Consider the following 21,563-nt stretch of genomic DNA (forward strand, 5'->3'; position numbering starts at 1 on the left):
CTGTTGGAAATGTCTGCATCAGTTCATCACATCCCTATTGATCTGATCAAACATGCCGAGACACTGCAGAGCTATATTTCAAACATGTGTCGGGACATGTTAAACCACCGGCGAGCAGCCCTCTGCGGTAGCTTGCAAATTTATGACACCGGTGGAATTGTTAATGCGCACAAGGTTGTGATTATGAGGCCGTGAATGGAAGGGAGCCATGCCACCGCCGCTGCTGCAGCGTCACAACCAGGCACCGACTTGTGCTGGAAATTTGTATTATTTTAATTTGTGGTTTTTCTCCCACACGTCCTGAACCAGAGTCGTAAAGTTCAAGCTGAGGTCAAGTGGGTCCACTCATGTTTCTTGGCTCCACTCGAGCGTGAAACACCGAAGGTCCAGGCTGTTTTGTGTCGGGTACATGAAGCGCTCACCAAGGTTATTATCGTTAACGAAAACTAATGAAATGACAAATATTAGAATTACAAAAACATTTTTGTTAACGACTAAAATGTGCTTAGAGGTCTTATTTCTGTCTTTGTGCATAAGAAATCAATCTAAGTGAATCCAAAGGAACTTTGTGTTGGTAAATGACAGTTGTTCAAATGGACAGGATTTCAGTTCTGTTCCATGTGTTGATGCTCATATGAACTATGTTTTCAGCTCAAAAATGTCCAATTTCAGCACAATTAATGCTATATTTTCATGTCACAAATGGCCAAGTTCTATTTGAACTGAATTTACCTGAAAAACCAATATTCTATTCTTTTAGATTCCCCAATTTTTCTTCCCAGATTCTCTCCTCCATATCACATGTTTTATTTGTACAGGTTCAATCTGGAGTATGGTGCTGATCCATCCTGCTTCTGTTCCACCAATACATACATGAAGAATGGCACACAGCACTGTTTACATCAACAGTTTTCTAATCATAAGCATTTTTATAAAGAAATAACAATTCTCTATTGTTCTTTCCTCTTTAGTCTGATGATAAACTATCCAATAAATAACAGTGCTCCTAGTTTTTGCACAGGGATCATTAGTGTAAACGCTGACATGGCTGCAGAGCATCAGTATGATGGGATCCACAACAACCATGTCACATCCGTCCACTGACACATTTAGTGTTTTTGTGTCAGCTGGGATTGTTTTAGATCCACAATACCAACATTTATGAAGAAGAGGAGAATTAGCAATAGGAAGTCTAGAAGTTTATTCCTAATAAAGTACTGGGACTGACCAGAGCATCATGGGTAATGTCACGTCCGTCCACCAGCAAAAGTTTTCACATACACGTGCTATTCCAAATCCAATATTTATGAAAATAGAGCTTCCACTGTCAAAGAATATCAGTAGTCAACACAGTTCTATGCATTTCTTACAACTTTTTTTTTTTTGACAAAAATGACCACTCATTTGACCCCCTAAGGAAATTTTAGCTGTTAACTGAAATAAATAAAAACTATAATTAAAATTAAAAAAAAACAAAAAAAACGATAACTGACTGAAACTGTATTGTGTGCTTACAAAACTAACTAAAATGTATAAAAATTATGGATAAAATTCCCTTCGTTTTTGTCTTTGTCAATGTCGAATTGATATGAAATCGATTTATTTCCCTCAAGTAATTTCAGCCACTGCCACCATATGATATTTAAGGGTCCGTCACTTGTGTTCACTTGTGGTTTCCAGTCGTCTTCTGGTCCCCACTCTACCTGGAAACATGCAGACTAAAGTTGGGAGAAAGCAGCAGAGTCCTGTCTGGGATTTATTTGAATACGACGACAGAGAAGAAGAGAAAAGATATAAAAAAACTAAAACTAAACTAAAACTAAGCATTCAGAAAATAACGAAAACTAATAAAAACTAGCAAACCTGCTCTAAGAAAGAATTAAAACGAACTGAATTAGAGAAAAAAAAAGTCAAAACTAAATCAAACTAATCTATAATGAAAAATCCAGAACTATTATAACCTTGCCCCCCCCCCCCCCCCCCCCCCTTTTCGATGCGATAACCCAGAGTTTTAGACTCTGATATTTCAATTAAGCCTCACATCATCAGTTGGCATTTTCTAATAAGGTCTGAGTTGATCACAAAGCGGTGTCTGCGACCTATAAGGGCACCCTCATTTATTGATGTCTGACGCTGCAGCTTAATCCCAAGCTATGAATATCAAACGGCCCCAAAGCGACAGCCCTTATGAATGTATGAGCCGTGATATAATCAGCGCAGTGGTGCGTGATGTACTAGAGTATGTTCTGGTTTGACTTGATGGATGATGGCTGTTTAATATTACGGATCTCAGGTAAATGTTTTATTATCTGAAAATTATGTATGTTTTGATAGGAGCGACTCATGCAGTTTTGTAGATGTCAACAATTCATTTGTCAGCACAGAGGTCATCAGAACTAAACACATTTTAGGTCTGATGTCAGTGGGGAAATGAACGCTGCCTGTTTTTACAAGTAAAAAAATAAACTGAACAAATTACTGTCCGCTTCAGGACTTTTATAGAAACTTTTCCTGTCAAGTCTTCTGTTGACTGATAGATGCCTCAGCCAATCAGAGTTACTGCTTGTTACACAAATGTATATTTACCAAATACTATTTTAAAATGTTTTATAATATTTCATTATCCTCATATAGGGATGTAGTGATATGACAATTTTATATCAGTTATTGTGACCAAAATTATCACAGTTATCATTATTATTACAGTATTATTGAAATTGTGCTCAAAATGTTCAAAAAGTACTAATACACACACTGAAATAATTTAACCAAGTTATATTTAAAAAAATAAAATAAAATAAAATAATTGGCACAATGCACCTTCTCTTGGCAGAAACATTCAAATGTTAACCCTTAGGGGTCTGAGCCTATTTTGGCCATTTTTCAGTCCTTTTTTTTATTTTTTATTATTGATTTATTTCAAATATGGATATGATACAAGCTTCCTGATTACTACTATTTGACTTCTTTGCACAACATAATATAGAAATGAAAATTTAAGGAAGCATAAAATAATGATACACGCAAAAAGAAAAGAAAGAAAAAAAAAGTCATATTCGAAAAGGAGTGAGAAGAAGCAGAGCTTATTAACTCTGACCCCTTTGTCTAAACCAACAAGATGTATACAGGGTGTCCCATAAGTCTCCATACATAGGAGACATAATACATTCCATACATATATGGTTCTAACATGTATTTCTTTATATTTCTTCTTTATAGTTCTTCAGCAGACACGCATTGAAATGTGTTCCCGACAAAATGGCAGTCATATAGAGCATATTATATAAATAAAAATGGTTTATGTCAAGAAACATTTATTTTTCCTATGTATGGAGACTTATGGGACACCCTGTATATATACATACATACATACATACATACATATACATACATATATACACCCATTATACGTACATACCCATGCATATACACTTACATATACATTACAAATTCATATATACACTGTTACATACACATACACATATACAACAGTATATTTTATACAGTAGAGCAGGGAATCAAACTTCTGAAAACACAGAGCATAACAGTGTAATAATAAAAACGAGTCTCTAACACAATATAATTCTTCTGTCCTCCATCATTCTTTACAGTTGGCTCTATGCACAGCTCCACTGCTTCCTGTACTTAAGGCAGTGTCTTTATTTCCTGTCTTTCATTATTGGACACACTGATGAATCCAGGTGTGTCTGACCACAGCAGTCACAACAAGAAGCAGCAGACACACCTGGGTTAACCAGTGTGTCCAATAATGAAAGACAGGAAATAAAGACACTGCCTTCAGTTCAGGAGGTAGCGGAGCTGTGCATAAAGCCCATGACATGAAGATTTACAAATATGCAAATTAGGTGATGATGTCATTTAGCAACTTGTAGTGACTTTTAGGACAAACAGTAAATACTTTCATTACTGAGGAGTTGGAGCCACTCAGTTGTGTGTGCAGGACAGATCCAGAACAGAGCAGAATATGCACAAAAATACAAATACAAACACTGACAGACTTTTAGCTGAATATGAAACACGTTTGCATGCAGTGACATCTGCCATGGGGTTCATGTAGGGGCCAGAACGTATGCACATACACAGTTGTGTATTTGGTTTGTATTTTTTGTTCTGTTTATTAAATGAAACATAAACGTTGCTGCTGACATTGTCCTGCTCAGACTGTGTGTACATGGTCTGAATGCTGTTTGTCCAGTGGATCCTTCAGCTGTGGGTCAGATGTTTGTGCTCTGGAATCCACAGTTTGTCCATGTTCCAGTAGGTTTGAAAACAGGCTGTGGTGACGGCGGTGGGATCCGTCTTTCCCTTCCTCCCTCTGTCCATTGAACGGCTCTGACAGGATGTTGTCTGAGCGTTGGCGACCGTGGTTCCGGGACAGATCCAGGTGTTTCCCTGAACGGGGTCGAGCTGAACCCTTTCCTGCGCAGCTGTGGGTTTGGGTCATCGTCTAAAAAGTGACCGATTGTCTATGCGAGTGTTTATTCACCTGTACGTTCAGATATGTGCACAGGTTTTCCACACGTTTAGATGAGCCTGGGTCTGCTTCCTGTCATTGCATCATTTTCTGTTTGTTCTGTTTTTCAGTGTCCATCCACTAAAAACACTTTAAACTCCCTCTTTAGTTTCGGTTTCAGTAACTTCTCTGTAGAGCTGCGGAACTTAACTGTAGGTTGTTCGTTTATTCACAGAATATTGTACATGCGATGATTCTTTTAATAAAGTATTATTAGTCATTTTAAAGAAAAACTGGCAAACCTGTAGTCTTTGATTTATGTTAGATTTATGAATAGATGTGGATAAAAATACTGAAATTTGCTACGTTTCAGGTTTTATTTCTAAAAATGTGTCAAGCCTCTGAACTATGACCTTCTCCTAAACTAGAGAAATTTGGAAACTTTTATTAATTTTTACATGTAGTTAGTTTTTTCAGTTTTTTTCTTTGGATTAGTTTACTTTTGGGTTGTTTTCAATAGTTTTAGGAAAATACTAAACACGCTTTAGCTTGAAAGTTAAGGTGGAAGGCTAAATTCAGATTCAGTATACTTAATATTATGTAATATATATTTACTACCTTAAATCCCCGTGGATAAATCCACTCCTCTAGCTGTGGGAACAGTTCCCTATGGGAACTTGAATACACCATAATATGAAAAATATCCTGGATTATTATCCCTCCCCTACATTTACCCCAAACGACTTTGCCCTAATTGGAACAAAATGTAGTAGATTTGGACAGTTTATTCAATGACCAGTTAAAAACGTCTCAATTTGTCACAACTGTGCAAATACACACACACACACACACACACACACTCACACACACACACACACACACACACACACACACACACACACACACTCACACACACACACACACACACTCACACACACACACACACACACACACACTCACACACACACACACACACACACACACACACACACACACACACACACACACACACAGACGCTCTGAGACCTTCCAGTATAATGATATAGTTAATATTAATCCCAAAGGAAATTGTTGTGCAGTAACAATTGCTCCATGCAAGTATAATAAAGTAGCAGAAAAAAAGATAGATAGATAGATAGATAGATAGATAGATAGATAGATAGATAGATAGATAGATAGATAGATAGATAGATAGATAGATAGATAGATAGATAGATAGATAGATAGATATCAGCAATTTGCAAGCATTATTTACTATTATTATTATTATTATTATTATTATTATTATTATTATTATTATTATTATTATTATGATAAATAACATAAGTATCTGTGTAAAGTAGTGTTATGTGTAATTATGTGGTTAAAAGAAGGAATTATAAAATCTGAAAAAGATCTTATACAAAAAAATGTATTTCTTGTTCACTGGGAACGATTAACAATGAGGGGAAAGGAAAATAGCTTTTCATTTACTTTAGTCCTTTTAGTTTGTTTTCGTCATAGTTTTTTGTTGTTTTTTTTTGTACTTTTAAATCTTTCCATTTCAATTCAGGTTTATTTGTGGAGCCCAATGTCAAAACAAGGTTGCCTCACACAGCTTTACTACGGTGACCCAGAGATGCAACAGCCCAAAAAATGATCCACTATAAGAAAAAAAAGAGAACAGCCCAAAAAATTATCCACTATAAGGAAAAACTGAGAACAGCCCAAAAAATTATCCACTATAAGAAAAAAAGAGAACAGCCCAAAAAATTATCCACTATAAGAAAAAAAGAGAACAGCCCAAAAAATTATCCACTATAAGAAAAAACAGAGAACAGCCCAAAAAATTATCCACTAACCTGAAAAATGATCCACTATAAGAAAAAAAGAGAACAGCCCAAAAAATTATCCACTATAAGAAAAAAAGAGAACAGCCCAAAAAATTATCCACTAGCCTGAAAAATGATCCACTATAAGAAAAAAAGAGAACAGCCCAAAAAATTATCCAGTGTAAGAAAAAACAGAGAAACAGCCCAAAAAATTATCCACTATAAGAAAAAAAAGAGAACAGCCCAAAAAATTATCCACTATAAGGAAAAACTGAGAACAGCCCAAAAAATTATCCACTAACCTGAAAAATGATCCACTATAAGAAAAAAAGAGAACAGCCCAAAAAATTATCCACTATAAGAAAAAAAGAGAACAGCCCAAAAAATGATCCACTATAAGAAAAAAAGAGAACAGCCCAAAAAATGATCCACTATAAGAAAAAAAGAGAACAGCCCAAAAAATGATCCACTATAAGGAAAAACTGAGAACAGCCCAAAAAATTATCCACTAACCTGAAAAATTATCCACTATAAGAAAAAAAGAGAACAGCCCAAAAAATTATCCACTATAAGAAAAAACAGAGAACAGCCCAAAAACAATCCACTATAGGTAAAAAAAGAGAACAGCCCAAAAAATGATCCACTAGCCCAAAAAATTATCTTAAAAATTTTCAGGCCTATACTTTTAGTTTTTCTGGTGGCCTTGATTTTAAAGCAAGAGACCTTCTGGGTAAATGGTGCCCCATTGAATGAAAAGGTGGATGATGTTTTTTTTTGTTTTGTTTTGTTTTGTTTGTTTTTTTGTTTTTTTTTCTTATAGTGGATCATTTTTTGGCTGTTCTCTTTTTTTGCTTATAGTGGATAATTTTCTGGTCTGTTTTTTCTTATGGTGGATAATTTTTGGGCTGTTCTCGTTTTTTCTTATAGTGGATAATTTTTTGGTCTGTTTTTTTTTTCTTATCATGGATCATTTTTGGGCCGTTCTCTTTTTTTCTTATAGTGGCTCATTTTTTGGTCTGTTCTCGTCTTTTCTTATTGTGGATCATTTTTTGGGCTAGTGGATAATTTTTGGGCTGTTCTCTTTTTTTCTTATAGTGGATAATTTTTTGGGCTGTTCTCTTTTTTTCTTATAGTGGATAATTTTTTGGTCTGTTTTCATTTTTTCTTATAGTGGATAATTTTTTGGGCTAGTGGATAATTTTTGGGCTGTTCTCTTTTTTTCTTATAGTGGGTACTTTTTGGTCTGTTCTCGTTTTTTCTTATAGTGGATAATTTTTTGGGCTGTTGCACCTCTGGGCCACCGCATTTTACAGAATTAGTTGAATATAAAAATAAGCAGCAGTCAAATGAACAAATAAACCGTTCAGCCAAACGGTTCCTTTTTTTTTTTTTTTTTTGCAGCTAATTTCCATCTCGTGTATGGACTACTAGTAATGTAATGTAGCTTCTGAAGGTGGCAGTTCCTTTTCTTCTGCTGACACTTGTACTGTAACAGTGCTGTGGGGTGAATTCCTCTGATGGCGGCCGTGTCCTTTCCAGTGTCTCCTCATCATAGCGCTTGTGTTTGTGGGTTTTTCTTGAGTGGGCGGTAGCAGGAAACTCAGAGGTCAAAGCTGTCACGGTGGTTTTCTTTGAATACCGGAGGATCCGTTTGGCCTGTGCATAGCTCAGGTGTTTACTTTACCCAGTCGTCTCCAAGGGTCTCCATAACCATTAACCAGCCTCTTACATTGTTGCATACGTATCACATTCCTGAGCCATTATTCACCGCCAGTTGACACAATGCTGGGGTTGTGTGTTTTCATGCCGTGTGGGAACCGAAACACAGAGGTATCAGACTGTAAAATCAGCAAACGGTGAGATAATGCAGGATTTAAACTCTTTCCTCGGAATAATACCTAATAGGTTTTCTTACTTGTGTTGGCGTGCAGACGTGAAGGATCTGCATCGTCTGCAGAGGATGTGTGTTTTCGCCCAGGAGAATGTGGGCTGCAGTCGAGCAAGGTTATCTGTCAGATAAAAACACAGCAGCTACAAGATGTAAGGTTCTGATCTGGAGCCGTTACTTCAGACCGAGGCCAGAACATGCAACCGTTTGATACCGAGGTTCAACACTTATTGTATGTTGATTAGGCCCCAACCAGATGAGGAAAACCTGTGGGGCGTGATAACATTGTTCAGTGCAGTGATGCCAACATACTCAAGTGTGGGTATTAGTTGTAAAGGTCCTGTTAAGGTAGACCGTTAATGTACCTGAAACAATAAACAGACCCACTGAATAAAGAGTTTCAAACATCACAAATACAACATTATAAGGCAGTGTTTTTCAACCTTGGGGTCGGGACCCCACGTGGGGTCGCCTGGGATTCAAATGGGGTCGCCTGAAATTTCCAGTAATTGATAAAAATAAAAACTTACTAATAAAAAATAAATGGTGAGTTGACAGAGACAATCATGTACTTAAAAAACAAGACAAACTGTGGTTGTGAAGCTGAAGCACTGTGGTTTTGTTAGGGCGTCCCATTTTTGGGACTTCTTTTCTGATCAAGCTCTTAATTTGACCAGGTAATCTCTTATATATCAATAACTCCCCCAAAAATTTCAGGCCAATCCGTAAACTTTTAGACCCCCCCACCACCACCGCCATCTTTAGGGTGCCCGTCAGCCGAGAGCAGAAAACCGATTTTTTAATGGAAAATCCTGCATTTGTTGGTACCTGCTGAACTGAAGAAAAGGGAGGGTACGAGATGGGTAATCTAGGATCAGATGTTCTCCAGTGAAGATGAGTGCAGATCTGTCAAATAAGACTAGGCAAGAAAGAAATCAGCAAAAACCTGTAATTTTACCTATTTTTCAGTGTCAAATGACCTTGACCTTGTCTAAAATCATGTGACCTTTGACCTGTACATGAGTTGAGACCTTCATAAAGGACAGCAGCCTTTCCTAAAACCTCTAATATGACATTTGCATGAGCAAATATGGCAGAACTAACCGAAAAATGCATGATTTTCCATTGAAACATGGGTTTTCTGCACTCGGCTGACAGGCACCTTAAAGATGGCGGTGGGGGGGGGGGGTCTAAAACTTTATGGATTAAGCCGAAAAAAATTTTTGGGAGTTACTAATATATAAGAGATTAACTGGTCAAATTAAGAGCTTGATCAGAAAAGAAGTCCCAAAAATGGGTTCTGTTTATATGTCAAATGTTCATTGTGGTCAGTTTCAGATGCTGCAGCTCTTTCATAATTCATAGTTTGAGTTCTTGTTTGTTCAGTATTAATTGTCCTCCTTGTAAATCACAACCAGTGTTATAAGTAGACAGAATTCCTATTTTCTCCTAAATTCAACAAAAATCCTTGTATCTCAGTTTAGTTTATTTGCACATGACATACAATGTGATGAAAACTGAAGAAAAAAATGCTGAGCAGGAGAGTTTAGAAGACAAAATGACTTAACCCTTGAAGACCCATAACTGTTTTTGTGGTGATTTCCAAATGAATTTTCCTCTACAAGAGACTGGACTGGACCACAGAGGAAAGGTTTTACTGGTGAATCAATGTTGTAGAAGATGATGGTGTTTCCACGGTGACTACGGAGCCTGTGAACGTCCAAATGGGTCATATGTGATGACCATGAAAAGATGACGAACTGTATTTTACACCAATTATTGGCATTTATTGATAGGATTAGTGGATCAACATGTCTTAAACATTTACATCAGTATGGTTTTGGGTTTTTAAAGGTTAAAGTCCACACATCTGCTCTTTCACTGCAGCTGACATTGTTTGTCACTTGTATTCCACAGTAGTAAGAACCTGGAGTTCAATGTATATATTTAACAGTGTCCCAGGTCTTATCCGGGTTTCTGAATTCAGGATATGATGTTTACATGCATGAACACAAAGACAGGATATGTCCCAAACCTGGCTGTGACTGGAATACTGGTGTGGTCCATGGAAATAACAGGGTTTCTCTTATTCAGTGTGTTTTGGACAGTCCTTCGCAATGTGTTTATCAGGCAGGCTGGTTTTTAGATTTGGATGAAAATAGTGTTGGGGTTGATTTTTATCTGAAAGTTTCATTTTTAGGAGATAACTTTATGCATAATCCATACATTTAGAACTGGAAATAAAAGCACAGTAATGTAGATTATACATGGAGTAGATTTCCATGCACCGTGATATTCCATTATTATCGTGAATATGATAATATTCTGAATTTGACAGGTGTTGGGTAAACATCATATTCCAGTGTTTCCAAGCTTTTTTGGCTCGTGACCCCATTTTAACATCCCACATTTCTGGCAACCCCAGACGTTCAAAACAGAGACTTTTTTTTTGCTAAAATTAATTGTGTTTCAAATACAGGTTAATTTTAGAGGACATTTAGTCTATGTAATGTATATTATTGTGGACAGAGGCAGTAAATCCAGGTGTAGATTACTGCACAAAGTGAGTATTGGATTTTCCTTGGTCAGGATATGTACAGTCAGTCCAGCTGTGATTTACAAGGAGGACAATTAATACTGAACAAACAAGAACTGAAACTATGAATTATGAAAGAGCTGCAGCATCTGAAACTGACCACAATGAACATTTGACACAGAAACAGAACCACAGTGCTGCAGTTTCACAACCACAGTTTGTTTGCTATGGATTGGGATTGTCTCTGTCAACTCACGATATATTTTTTATTAGTAAGGGTTTTTTTGTTGTTTTTTTTAATCAATTACTAGAAATTTCAGGCAACCCCATTTGAATTCGTGGTGGGGTCCCGACCCCAAGGTTGAAAAACACTGTCATATTCCATTTAGATGTTCAGAATACTGCATTTTCCAATTAGTTTTCCATCCACAATTTACTTAAAATCTAAAATCCAAAATACTTTGGATATTTTGCGTATGTTTCTCTATGTTTGGACCTCTTGCCTACATGTAAACAGCATTTTAAGTCATAAAAATGCTGAATTTCTAAAACACTTTCCAAAGCATAGATTAATAAAACAGTCTGTGTGTGTCCGTGTGTTCAGGGACACCAGAGAGACTGGAATTTGTCTCCATTTTGCTCATATCTCTTATGTGTTTGTGTAATGTAGCTGCATGTGAAACATCAAATCCAGGAATATAAAATAAATCAGAGTATGATCTGCAGGAGACGGACCAGACCGGCGCTATGGACAAATCAAGTAAAGAATACATCATGTAAAGAATATTACAGCTGAAATGATTAATCAATTAATTTACCTGAATCAATCAATCAAATTTTATTCATAAAGCGCCTCATCATAACAAAAGTTATCTCATGACACTTTCCATTTAGAGCTGGTCTAAACCAGACTCTTAAACCACAGACACCAACAGAATCCTCCAGGAGTAAACACTTGGAGACAGTGGAAGGAAAAACTACCTTTAACTGGTAGAAACCTGTGGCCTCATGTATAAAGACTTGCATGGATTTCATACTGAAACCTGGCATACGCTTAAATCCAGAAAAGTCCGTATGCACAAAAAAATCCAGATGAATGAAACTGAGTGTACGCCCGAATCCAAGTACACTTCCTTTATAGAGCTGGAACTATTAATCAATTCGAATTGATTGAAAAAATTATTCAATTACAATTTTCTTGAATTGAAGCTTTATTTCCTTAATTTCTCTGCTGCTAAACATTGGTTCCACTGTTGTGTTTCACACGGACACTTACTGTGACGCACATGACGCCAGGATCCACCCACAGTTGGATGTTAGTTCCATGTTCAGTTGGTAGAAGTTTGTCAGTTGGATCCAAATGTGTTTCAGACTGACCTGGCAGACTGTTTATAGATGTCATTGGACTGGTTTGGTGTTATTTATATCTATAGATATGTTTATATATACTTTTATGCTGTTGTTGTTTTGTCTATATAGATATTTTTTCTATATCAGTTTACTTTTAGACTTTTTGTGGTTGTTGTTGCTGCTGATTCTGGAATGAATGACAAGTTGTTTGTCATTTTTAGACATGTTCTTTTTACATTTTTAGTATTTTTTTTATTATATTATCTATCTATCTATCTATCTATCTATCTATCTATCTATCTATCTATCTATCTATGTAATCTAAATATATGTTAATGTGGACATGGCATAAGACATCTGGGATGTGCTGATACTAGTCTGATTATTCCACTAAGCAGAAGGAAAAACAAAGATCTACTCAGGTGGAGATGGATGCTCCAAAGAAAAGTCCAGAGTTCTGCACAGAACAAGAAGCATACCTAGTGTTAAATAGTCCAAAATGTGTCATCAGCAGGTTTTTGGATCAAGAAGCCGACCTTGTACAGAAGGTGGAGGGGAAAAAAAGAGGAGGGACGAGTTCACACAGTGAAACTTCTGCTAAAAGTGGAAACACCATCTAACCGGAAATGACCCAAACATCCACCACATCTACTGATCGAAACTGTTTAATACCTGTTGATCCTCTAATCCTGTCAATACATGTCAGTAATTGGTGTAAAATACAGTTCGTCATATTTTCATGGTCATCAGATATGACCATATTTGGACGTTCAGAGGCTCCGTAGTTACCGTGGAAACATCATCATCCTCTACATTGATCCAACATGGAGTTGGATTAATGACAGTGGATGGACACAATGGGTTTATGTTCAGTTGTTGATATCTTTGTTGAAAAAGTCACTTTTTCTTCAGTTTTCTCTGTTACTTAAGAAAGAGGATTAGGGTAATTGGGAAAAAAATAAATTAATTAAGGTCCAGTTTTTTTTTGGGTTATTACTCTGAGAAAAAAGTCAGAATTCTGAGAAAAAAAACCTCTGAATTCTGACTTTTTTCTCAGAATTCTGACTTTAATCTGAGATTTCTGACATTTTTCTCAGAATAGTAATTGAAAATATATATATTGGACCTTAATTTTAACCTCCTAAGACCCAGGAAATGTTAGCAAAGTACAAGCTTTTTTGTTTTTTTTAATTAAATAAGTGCCTATATTAGAGACATCATGATGCAACAGTTTTTTCAGATGCAGTTTTTAAATTTTTTATGGAATGTCCTTTGTGGTGGACAGTTTTCTTTTCTTTTTTTTGATATAAATTTGTGAAACTCTTAGAAGTTGTTTTTTTTTTTTTTTTTTTTTCCCAGTGGCTCTAATCATCTTACATAGTTTCTGATATAATAACCTTCAACTTTAATCTAAGATTTTATGAACAGCTATATCACAAGTGAATTGAATATAGGAAAATACATGATTTTAAATGAAAAATGTCAAATACTGAGGATAATATTAGAATAAATGCTAATAAATCACTCAAGAAAGGCCAAAGAATGACAAAAATGTATTTTGGAACTGCTGCAAAAGTAGCTCTGGGTCTTTACGAGTTAATCAAAATATGAACAGCTGCATGCAAACTGGAATATTAGAGAAATGCAATTATTAGGATTTTTTTCTTTGTCTGATTTAGTGCAAAACCTGTATTTTGTGCATGTAAGCATACACTCACTGTCAGCCTGTAAACTGGAATGATGTGGAAAAGTCGCCTGCTGAGCTTCAGCTGAACGGCCTCGCTGATGTCAAACACTTTGAGCAGATAGAAACCTGACATCTACCAGGAGCAGGAGCACCTCGTTCTGATTTATTACCGTCAAAAGTTTCATGAGAAATTGCCTGTTTGGTTGCAAAACCACAGACCGACATTCCATCAAACATCAAGTCCGTCTGCAGTTCGCTGTGAAAGAAAAGTAGGAGCTCCACTGTCTGGGTCTGTGATGTGGATAATCTTTCTGTAGCTTGATAGAAACTGAACGGCCCTTAATTACAGGAGTATTAAATATCATTTGTGCTTTACTTTCAGAGGAGGCTTGTGCTTTAAATTCACTGAGACAGAAACTTGGCAGTCGGTCGCAGATCCAACCTGATTAATGTCATGAGTTGTTGAATATTCACAACATTTTATCTTTTATATAAATAATAACATGATACATCATCCTTTATCTTGGAATCAAATTGAAGCGTCTGGAAGCGTTATCGTCTTTATTGGATTACTCGTTCATGTTGTGGATGTCTGCGTTGCCGGTGCCTATCATTTAATGACTGGATATTAGGTCCTGGATATTACCGGCGGGGCCATTAAGTGCGTAAAAAATGGATATCGTCAGAACATCAGAGGTCAATTTTTGAGCAAGTTTTACGGTCCAGACAAAAAGGTAATGAGGGCCTTGAGGTTAAATAGCTCAGAACCGAACCATTAAATGATCCTCTCTGATGAGTAAGACCATGAGTAACAGGCTAATCGGATCAGTCAGGGAGCACGGAATGAGCAAATATAGTTTTCTGCACTTTGACTTCATAGAGAACCATTAAAGTAGAATCTATTTAAGAAAACTATGCTTCTCCGAACAGGAAAAGGACTTCATACAGTATCTGCAGCTCCAATGTTTGGAACGCATCTGAATTTAACGTGGTCTTTTTACCTGATGTTGTTGTCAGTCCTATGTTTACATGCAGAAAAATATTCCTCAGAATTTGGACTTTTCTGTTGGATATTCGGAAAGAAACTTTTCACTAAACTAATGCATTTTCATTGCATGTCGACGTTACTCTGGCTTTGTTTGGATTTTTCGGACATCAGAATGTGTAGGTTTCACTTGTGGGTTTTATTGCACATTGTGACATATTACCCCTATAGTCATCTGAATAGAATAGAATAGAATAGAATAGATCTTTATTGTCTGGTGCAGAGACTAAGGCTATGTTCAAACAGCAGGTTTTAATGTACAATTTGAATTTTTTGGTGAGGTCCAATTTTTAATTTTTTTTTTGTTTGTTTAATAATCTTTTTATTAGGACACATTTTTAAGGTACATATCCTCTCAGCACAGGTATAAGCATGTCAAATTTTCCAGTTTTTCGAAAAAAAAAACAAAAAAAAAACAAACAACAAATAAAAACTTAAACTAAAAAAAAAAAAAAGAGAGAGAAAGGTAGTAAACCCCCAACCCCTCACCCATGTTGGTCCACATTCACTTAATTATGAGTGTTATAGCTGTTCTATTCTGTTAAGTTTTCTATAAATGTTTAATCAAAGTAAGAGAGGGAAGGCCTCCATGTAACATAAAATTTCTTGGTTGATCATCTGAGAGAAAATGTAATCTTTTCCAGTTTCAAGAAAGACATTACATCGTGAAATCCAATTTTCATTGTGTATATTCCACATCAAATGCGACTTCTATCAGTTTTCAGAAGGAACCGAATGCGACCCTGAAGTGACCCGCATGCGCAAAAGAGGTCCTGTCGTAATACATGACCACACAGGCACGCACTGTGTTTACGGAAGGAAATATGTTTTTCCTGCCGCTCCTCCTCCTGGGACACAGAATTGTGATGTTTGTCGCATTTCAATGACAAAAAGGTCGGATAAATGTGACCTGGCTGTTCAGACCGAAGTCGCATTGCAAAATATCAGATACATGTCAGATTTAGGACCACATATGAAAGTGGCCTGAGTCGGATTTGACAAAATCGGGTTTGGGCTGTTCAAACTGTCTTTAACAGATCGGATCTGGGTCAAAAATAGGCAAAAAAATCGGATTTGGGTCACATTTACCTGTAGTGTGAACGGAGCCTAAGGGCGTTTTCACACAGTGTACTCACGTCTTTACCGAGTGCCTTTGACCCTAAAGCCCACTTACTTTTATCCATGTGAATGCAAACGTTCTGTGCCTGAGTCCAGTTGAGAAGGTAGTCCTGGGTATGGACTGTGCGGACTAGCACGCTACTATGTGGATGCGATCCGTGCCCGAGACCGGATGTGACCTAATCACCACTCCGACAACAGAATGAGTTAATCAACATGAGACCGTAGACGATGCTCCTGTTGTCTCCTGAAAAAGCCTCAGATCCGTGCGACATGGGCTCGCCTTATCAACCACTGGGAGATATATCAGGGACAACGAAGGTCGAAGGTCAAATGAAGGTCGCTCTTCTTCACTTTGCTTCAAACAGGCTAACAGACAGACAAGTATTGCCTGTGAACACAACAGTTGCTCGGTTGATGACATAAGGATAGCATAAAATATAAAATAAATATAAAATATCAAAAATGGTAAAAGAATGAGACATTTTTTGTCTAACTCTGTTTTTTTCTGTGCAGCCAAGCAGCTACACATGTAGATTTTTTTTTAAATGCAACAGAATTAATATTTAAGTATTCTGCACTTTTATACCATAACTCAGGAAGAATGAAGTGATGAAGTCATATTACTAAATATTTTAACCTTTTCATACATGAGTTGTCAATAAACAAATGGTGTTTTTGACATAAAACATATTGAATTGGAATTCTTGAGTATCTTATTTCTTCAGCATAATACCCAACTATTCATTGTAGTGGATTCCATGTATCTACGTTTTAACATGTAAAGTTATTAACGTCCATAAAACTCTTTCCACGAAGACAAAATATGACTGATTAACGTAAACATATTTCAGTGTAAAATGTATTTGTCCTTTTGGGAATCTTCATCAGAGACAAAATGACAAAAACCATAAGGGTTAAACTGAAGAAACCATTCTCTTTATTGTACCTCATTAGAGACTTTCTTTGTAACCACATGTTTTGGATTCAGTAAACGATATGTCAGGATAAGACTTTATTTATGCCACAGGGGAAATTCAAATGTCACAGCAGCATTTACAGTAAAATGAAGATAACAAATATTAGAAAATGCAATCATACAAATGTCATTACTCCAAATAATGTAGCTTTAATTAAAGACTGAATAACTTTCCTCTACAGCAGTGTTTGTCAAACTGTGGGGGAGGCATGAAGGCTTGCCAGGGGGGTCATGGGATCACTCTTGGGTGTTTTTTTTTCTTCAGGTTAGAACATGTATCAGGTGGAACTAATATTTTAGTGTTGGAGCACCCTGGACTCATTTTATGGACGTACAACAAATCAATCTACTGCCATGGTGATCTGTCACTAGACTAGACAAAGAGTTTAGGTTTGGACAATGGACAGGGACTGGACTGGAAAAGACACATGGGACATGTTTGTGTTTTTGGACCAGTTTGGACTTTAATGTTCTGAGATGTGCAATGGAAACAGACTCATTGACCCACTGATATTGGTCACATGTTCATCTGTGGTACCAAAATTTGTTTGTTGGTCTAAAAAAAAGTAACTTTATTGTCATCGTTGTAGATAATTGTGCATTTCCTATTTTTATTTGGAAAAGGGGGCAGTCTGGTTGAGTTTATTTGTATTGTTCAAACAAAAATCGAAGTTATTTTTAACTAGCGGCATTGTACCTGTGGTGGCATTGTACGATAGCATGATAAGTAGAACTTGTCTGCCACCACTATCCATTTGTAAACTACCATTTAATCGTGCATTGTGCAGGTAATAATTTAAGCCAACATGTGAGGCATGAAGGGAAGAGCATGTATTTGTTTGGTCTGTGCAGCATGATTAAATTCATCCAGCGGTAGTGAACTGCAGCCTTCACATTGTAGCGTCGTCTGCTAGCAGTAGAAATGTCATGAACGCCAGCAGAACCACTTCCGAAAATGGAGTATGGCAGCAGGGATGAAGAATTCAAAGTAGAGAGAGGCTAAAATCACCCAGCATACCTCACAACATTTGAATACGGACATAAAATTGTGCGTAGTAGATAGTCAGGTAATGTTTCTATTCATTTGCCGAGTTTGGCGGCAATCAGGCCTGTGAAGGCTGAGGAAAACCCGTGAAAACGCCCTCCTGTGCTGCAACATCGATGGGACACAGAATGTGTATTATATAGTAGGATCTGAAAAAAAAAAAGATTCAAGGAAAAGGAAAAAGTATTGTTACAATATTGATGTTTCTTTCAATAAAAGTTATAATTGCACCACTGTTACAATGTAGTTGGGGTTGGGGGGGGCTGGAGATTTTTTTGTCCTCCAAAGGGGGGTCCGCAGAAAAAGACTGGGAACCACTGCTCTACAGTAATGTCATGCATGAAAGGGTAAATATTCTGGGTATAAGACTCCCATCAGCTGATAAAATGTCCATCTCTCTTTCTTAGGACCAAAGATGCCGAGCCCACAGTTGGAAAGGAGATTCAGGTCACTGTGTGCAATGAGGAAAAGGTTGTCTGTGGAGTAACGAAACACACAACATGTGCAGATATGATCCAAGCATTGCTAGAGGACCACAAGTCCATCCCAGAGAGTAAGCGCCTCCTGCATGGGGAACCCAAAGACTTCTGCCTGGTCGAGCGATGGAAGGGCTTCGAGCGAGCGCTGCCTCCCCTCACCAGAATCCTCAGGCTCTGGTTCGCTTGGGGTGACCAGAGACCCTTTGTTCACTTTGTTCTGCTCAAAACCAGTGATTTTGTTTCCCAGTCTGCTAGAAAGGTGGGGAAGTCCAAGGGGGCTAAACCCAAACGCTGGGAGCACAGTCGCACTCCGCAGTCTCTGCCGGTGGAGAAACAGAAGCGAGTGGTGAAGAAGGCGTTCCGGAAACTGGAGAAACTGCACAAGGAGAACAGGACCTCCCCGGGCGCCGAGGAGGTGGACCGGATGGTGCAGCTCATCCTCAACCAGGACCACACCATCCAGGAGCAGATCCAGCGCATGAGGGAGCTGGACTTGGAGATTGAGCAGTTTGAGGCGCAGTCTGAGAGTGTGTCGACTCAGGCTTGTGGTCATTTTGGAGTTTGGGGTTTGGAGGCGCAAAGCGAGGAGCAGCTGCAGGAGTATCTGTACACCAGCGATGGAGTGGAAGAGCTGGAGCTGCAGGTTCAGCGCCACCAGGACCTCATCCTCCATCTGTCCCGGGAAATCGACGCCGAGCTGCGCAAAGATGACGAGGATGACGAGCAGGATGGAGCTGCCGCCGCTTCCTTCAGCCCCTCTGAGACGGACGAACCGGTCTACGCCGCCGAACTGGAGAAGCTGCAGAGCGAACTGAAACACAGCCTCGTCACCGGCGTGTCCCTCCACAACCAAACAGCAGAAATAGACAAGCAGCTCAGGTACTTTGAAGCCACGCTGGTCTCCAAGGACCAGGAGTGTTGGCATTTAGCTGCTCAGCTGAACTCGCTGCAGATCATGGACAGCATGGAGGACAAGTCCGGTCCTGGTCCTCTGAAAAATGAGAGTGTTTCACAGACGGTGAAACTCAAACACAGCCAGTCGCCTCTGGACGTTACAGACACAGACTCAGACACTGGGATTAGTTCCACACACAGTCAGGACTCTTTGTCACCGTGTCTCGACTTCCCTCCCCCACTGGACACTGACGTCTGAACGAACCCAGATGACCCTGCAATTTAATGCTGTGTGTGCACTAGATCCAGTTTAGGCCTCTCTTTTATCGCCTGTTCTACTGAGTCACAGAGCTAAGCACCTGTTTGTCTGAAAGATGGATCACTGGCAATCCTTCCAGAACAAAAAGTGCCATTTAACCTGGGTGCGATTCACTGGGAGGGACCCCTCAAGGCCATATAAACCTTCCTCTGTTGAATGATTTCTACCCCTGGTTGAGTCCAAACTCCTTCCCCCTCATAGTGATCAGTGCTACTTACAAATAGGCTACATAAAATATCTAACCCTTATGTCCTCACAGTATTTTTTTTTTTCCATAAATTAACTTCAGCCTTCTCAAAATGTACTTTAAATGGAAGTTTAATTATTTGATTATTGAATTGTTTATTACAAAAAACACACACAAAAAAATATCTTCCATATATTATTTCCCATTACTATAATAAATAGTAATGGGATTGGACATCGGTGGTGATTAAAGTCTATGTCAAAAATGGAAGTTAATGAGGCATTTTTGGCCATAAAGGTGTTAAAAATACGAATGCAGTTTGTTTTTTTTTTTTTTTTTTTTTTTTGTAAACTGACATTTAATAGCAATTTTAAGAAATAAAATATAAAAGACAGTAAAAGTAAGACTGAATTTCAAGAAATTCAACTAAAACAAAAAGATTTTGCCAAAATTCATGCCACAAGCTGTAACACAATGATCCAAAATGATCACCAAATTTAAAAAAAAAATAAAAATAAAAAAAAAAATAGACAAACATTACATGCCTGAGGGGGGCATAATGGAATGGGGTTAATGGAAGTAAAAGAACTGCAACTTCAGAAAACTGCAATAAAATCAGAAATGAACTTTCACTGTGATCTGGGTGTAAACTGCAAGGGATTCAGGAATGTTTATGGATGTCTAAATAATAACAACATGATTTTTTGGGGGTAAATAAATAAGAGCTGAAAGGTTGTTTCTGTAAAGAAATGATGGAAATCTGCAAATTAAAAAGAATTCTCCCTTTTCCCGGTTAGATCAGCAGATATAGCATTAATGAACGTGATTTTCATTTTCGTCTTTGTAATGGGGAAAAGAAAACAACATATCACTGGTGAAGTGTACAGGTTTCCACCTATCTGCATATAGGAATAGGAATGATACATGCTAAATAAAGTGCCTTAAAAGTATTGAATTTGTTGTTGCCCACAAAAAAGTGACCATGAACTCCTCTGAAAGCCTTGGTGTAGTTTGCCAGTTGATGTCAGAAGCATTATAATCTCACTAATGCAGTTTGGGATACATTTTTAACAAATACAATCATTAAACACCCCAAAACATAGACATTTTTAACAAAACATATCCTGAATTTAACTGTTTTCAACAACAAATATGGTAGCTTCAAGTTCAGTCTGAACAATGCAACACAAAATTAACCATTTTCATTATTTTATACATCTTTTTGTTCATATTAATTTCCATTTTCTATCATTTCTTATATAGTAATGTGTGTATAACAGTATATTATTCACTGTGGAATCATACCAGGGCAAGGTAATAATGTCACTGTTGGTTAATGATGCAAAAACAGCAGTAAACTTCTAGCGTGCATTCATTACAAAAAAAAAAAAACAAAAACTTTTACATGATGTATGTCAGACAAGAACTCAAACTATGCCGTTATCTGTTTTCTGCCTCTTACACAGATGCACCAACATGTTAAAAGTGTAGTTTCTTGTCACAGTCCATTATTTTAGATAATGGTGAATGTATACCACTCACTGTCCATAACAATCTCATGGTATTTAATAAGCTGCACTTCTTTTGACATAATTATAATGCTAATAACAATGTTTTATATTAAAACTGCTAACTGTTTCAGATGTAGAACTCCTGTTGAATACACTGTAAATATGCTGCTGCAGCTACTGGACAATAATTTCTCTTATGGCACTTGCACAATTTTAAATACAATTTGTTAAGCAACTGA

General features: G+C 37.4%; 1 protein-coding gene across 1 annotated transcript in view; it reads left to right on the forward strand.

The window, feature by feature from the left end:
- Positions 1-21,244, forward strand: part of rassf9 (Ras association domain family member 9) — a 32,638-nt gene extending 11,394 nt beyond the window's left edge. Inside the window, exon 2 of the mRNA XM_030137384.1 lies at positions 18,342-21,244. Coding sequence (XP_029993244.1) covers positions 18,342-19,566 — 1,225 coding nt within the window. The 3' untranslated portion in view covers positions 19,567-21,244. The remainder of the gene's footprint in view (positions 1-18,341) is intronic.
- The last annotated feature ends 319 nt before the right edge of the window (positions 21,245-21,563 follow it).

The sequence above is a fragment of the Sphaeramia orbicularis genome, chromosome 6 (assembly GCF_902148855.1).
Source record: "Sphaeramia orbicularis chromosome 6, fSphaOr1.1, whole genome shotgun sequence".
Lineage (NCBI taxonomy): Eukaryota > Metazoa > Chordata > Actinopteri > Kurtiformes > Apogonidae > Sphaeramia > Sphaeramia orbicularis.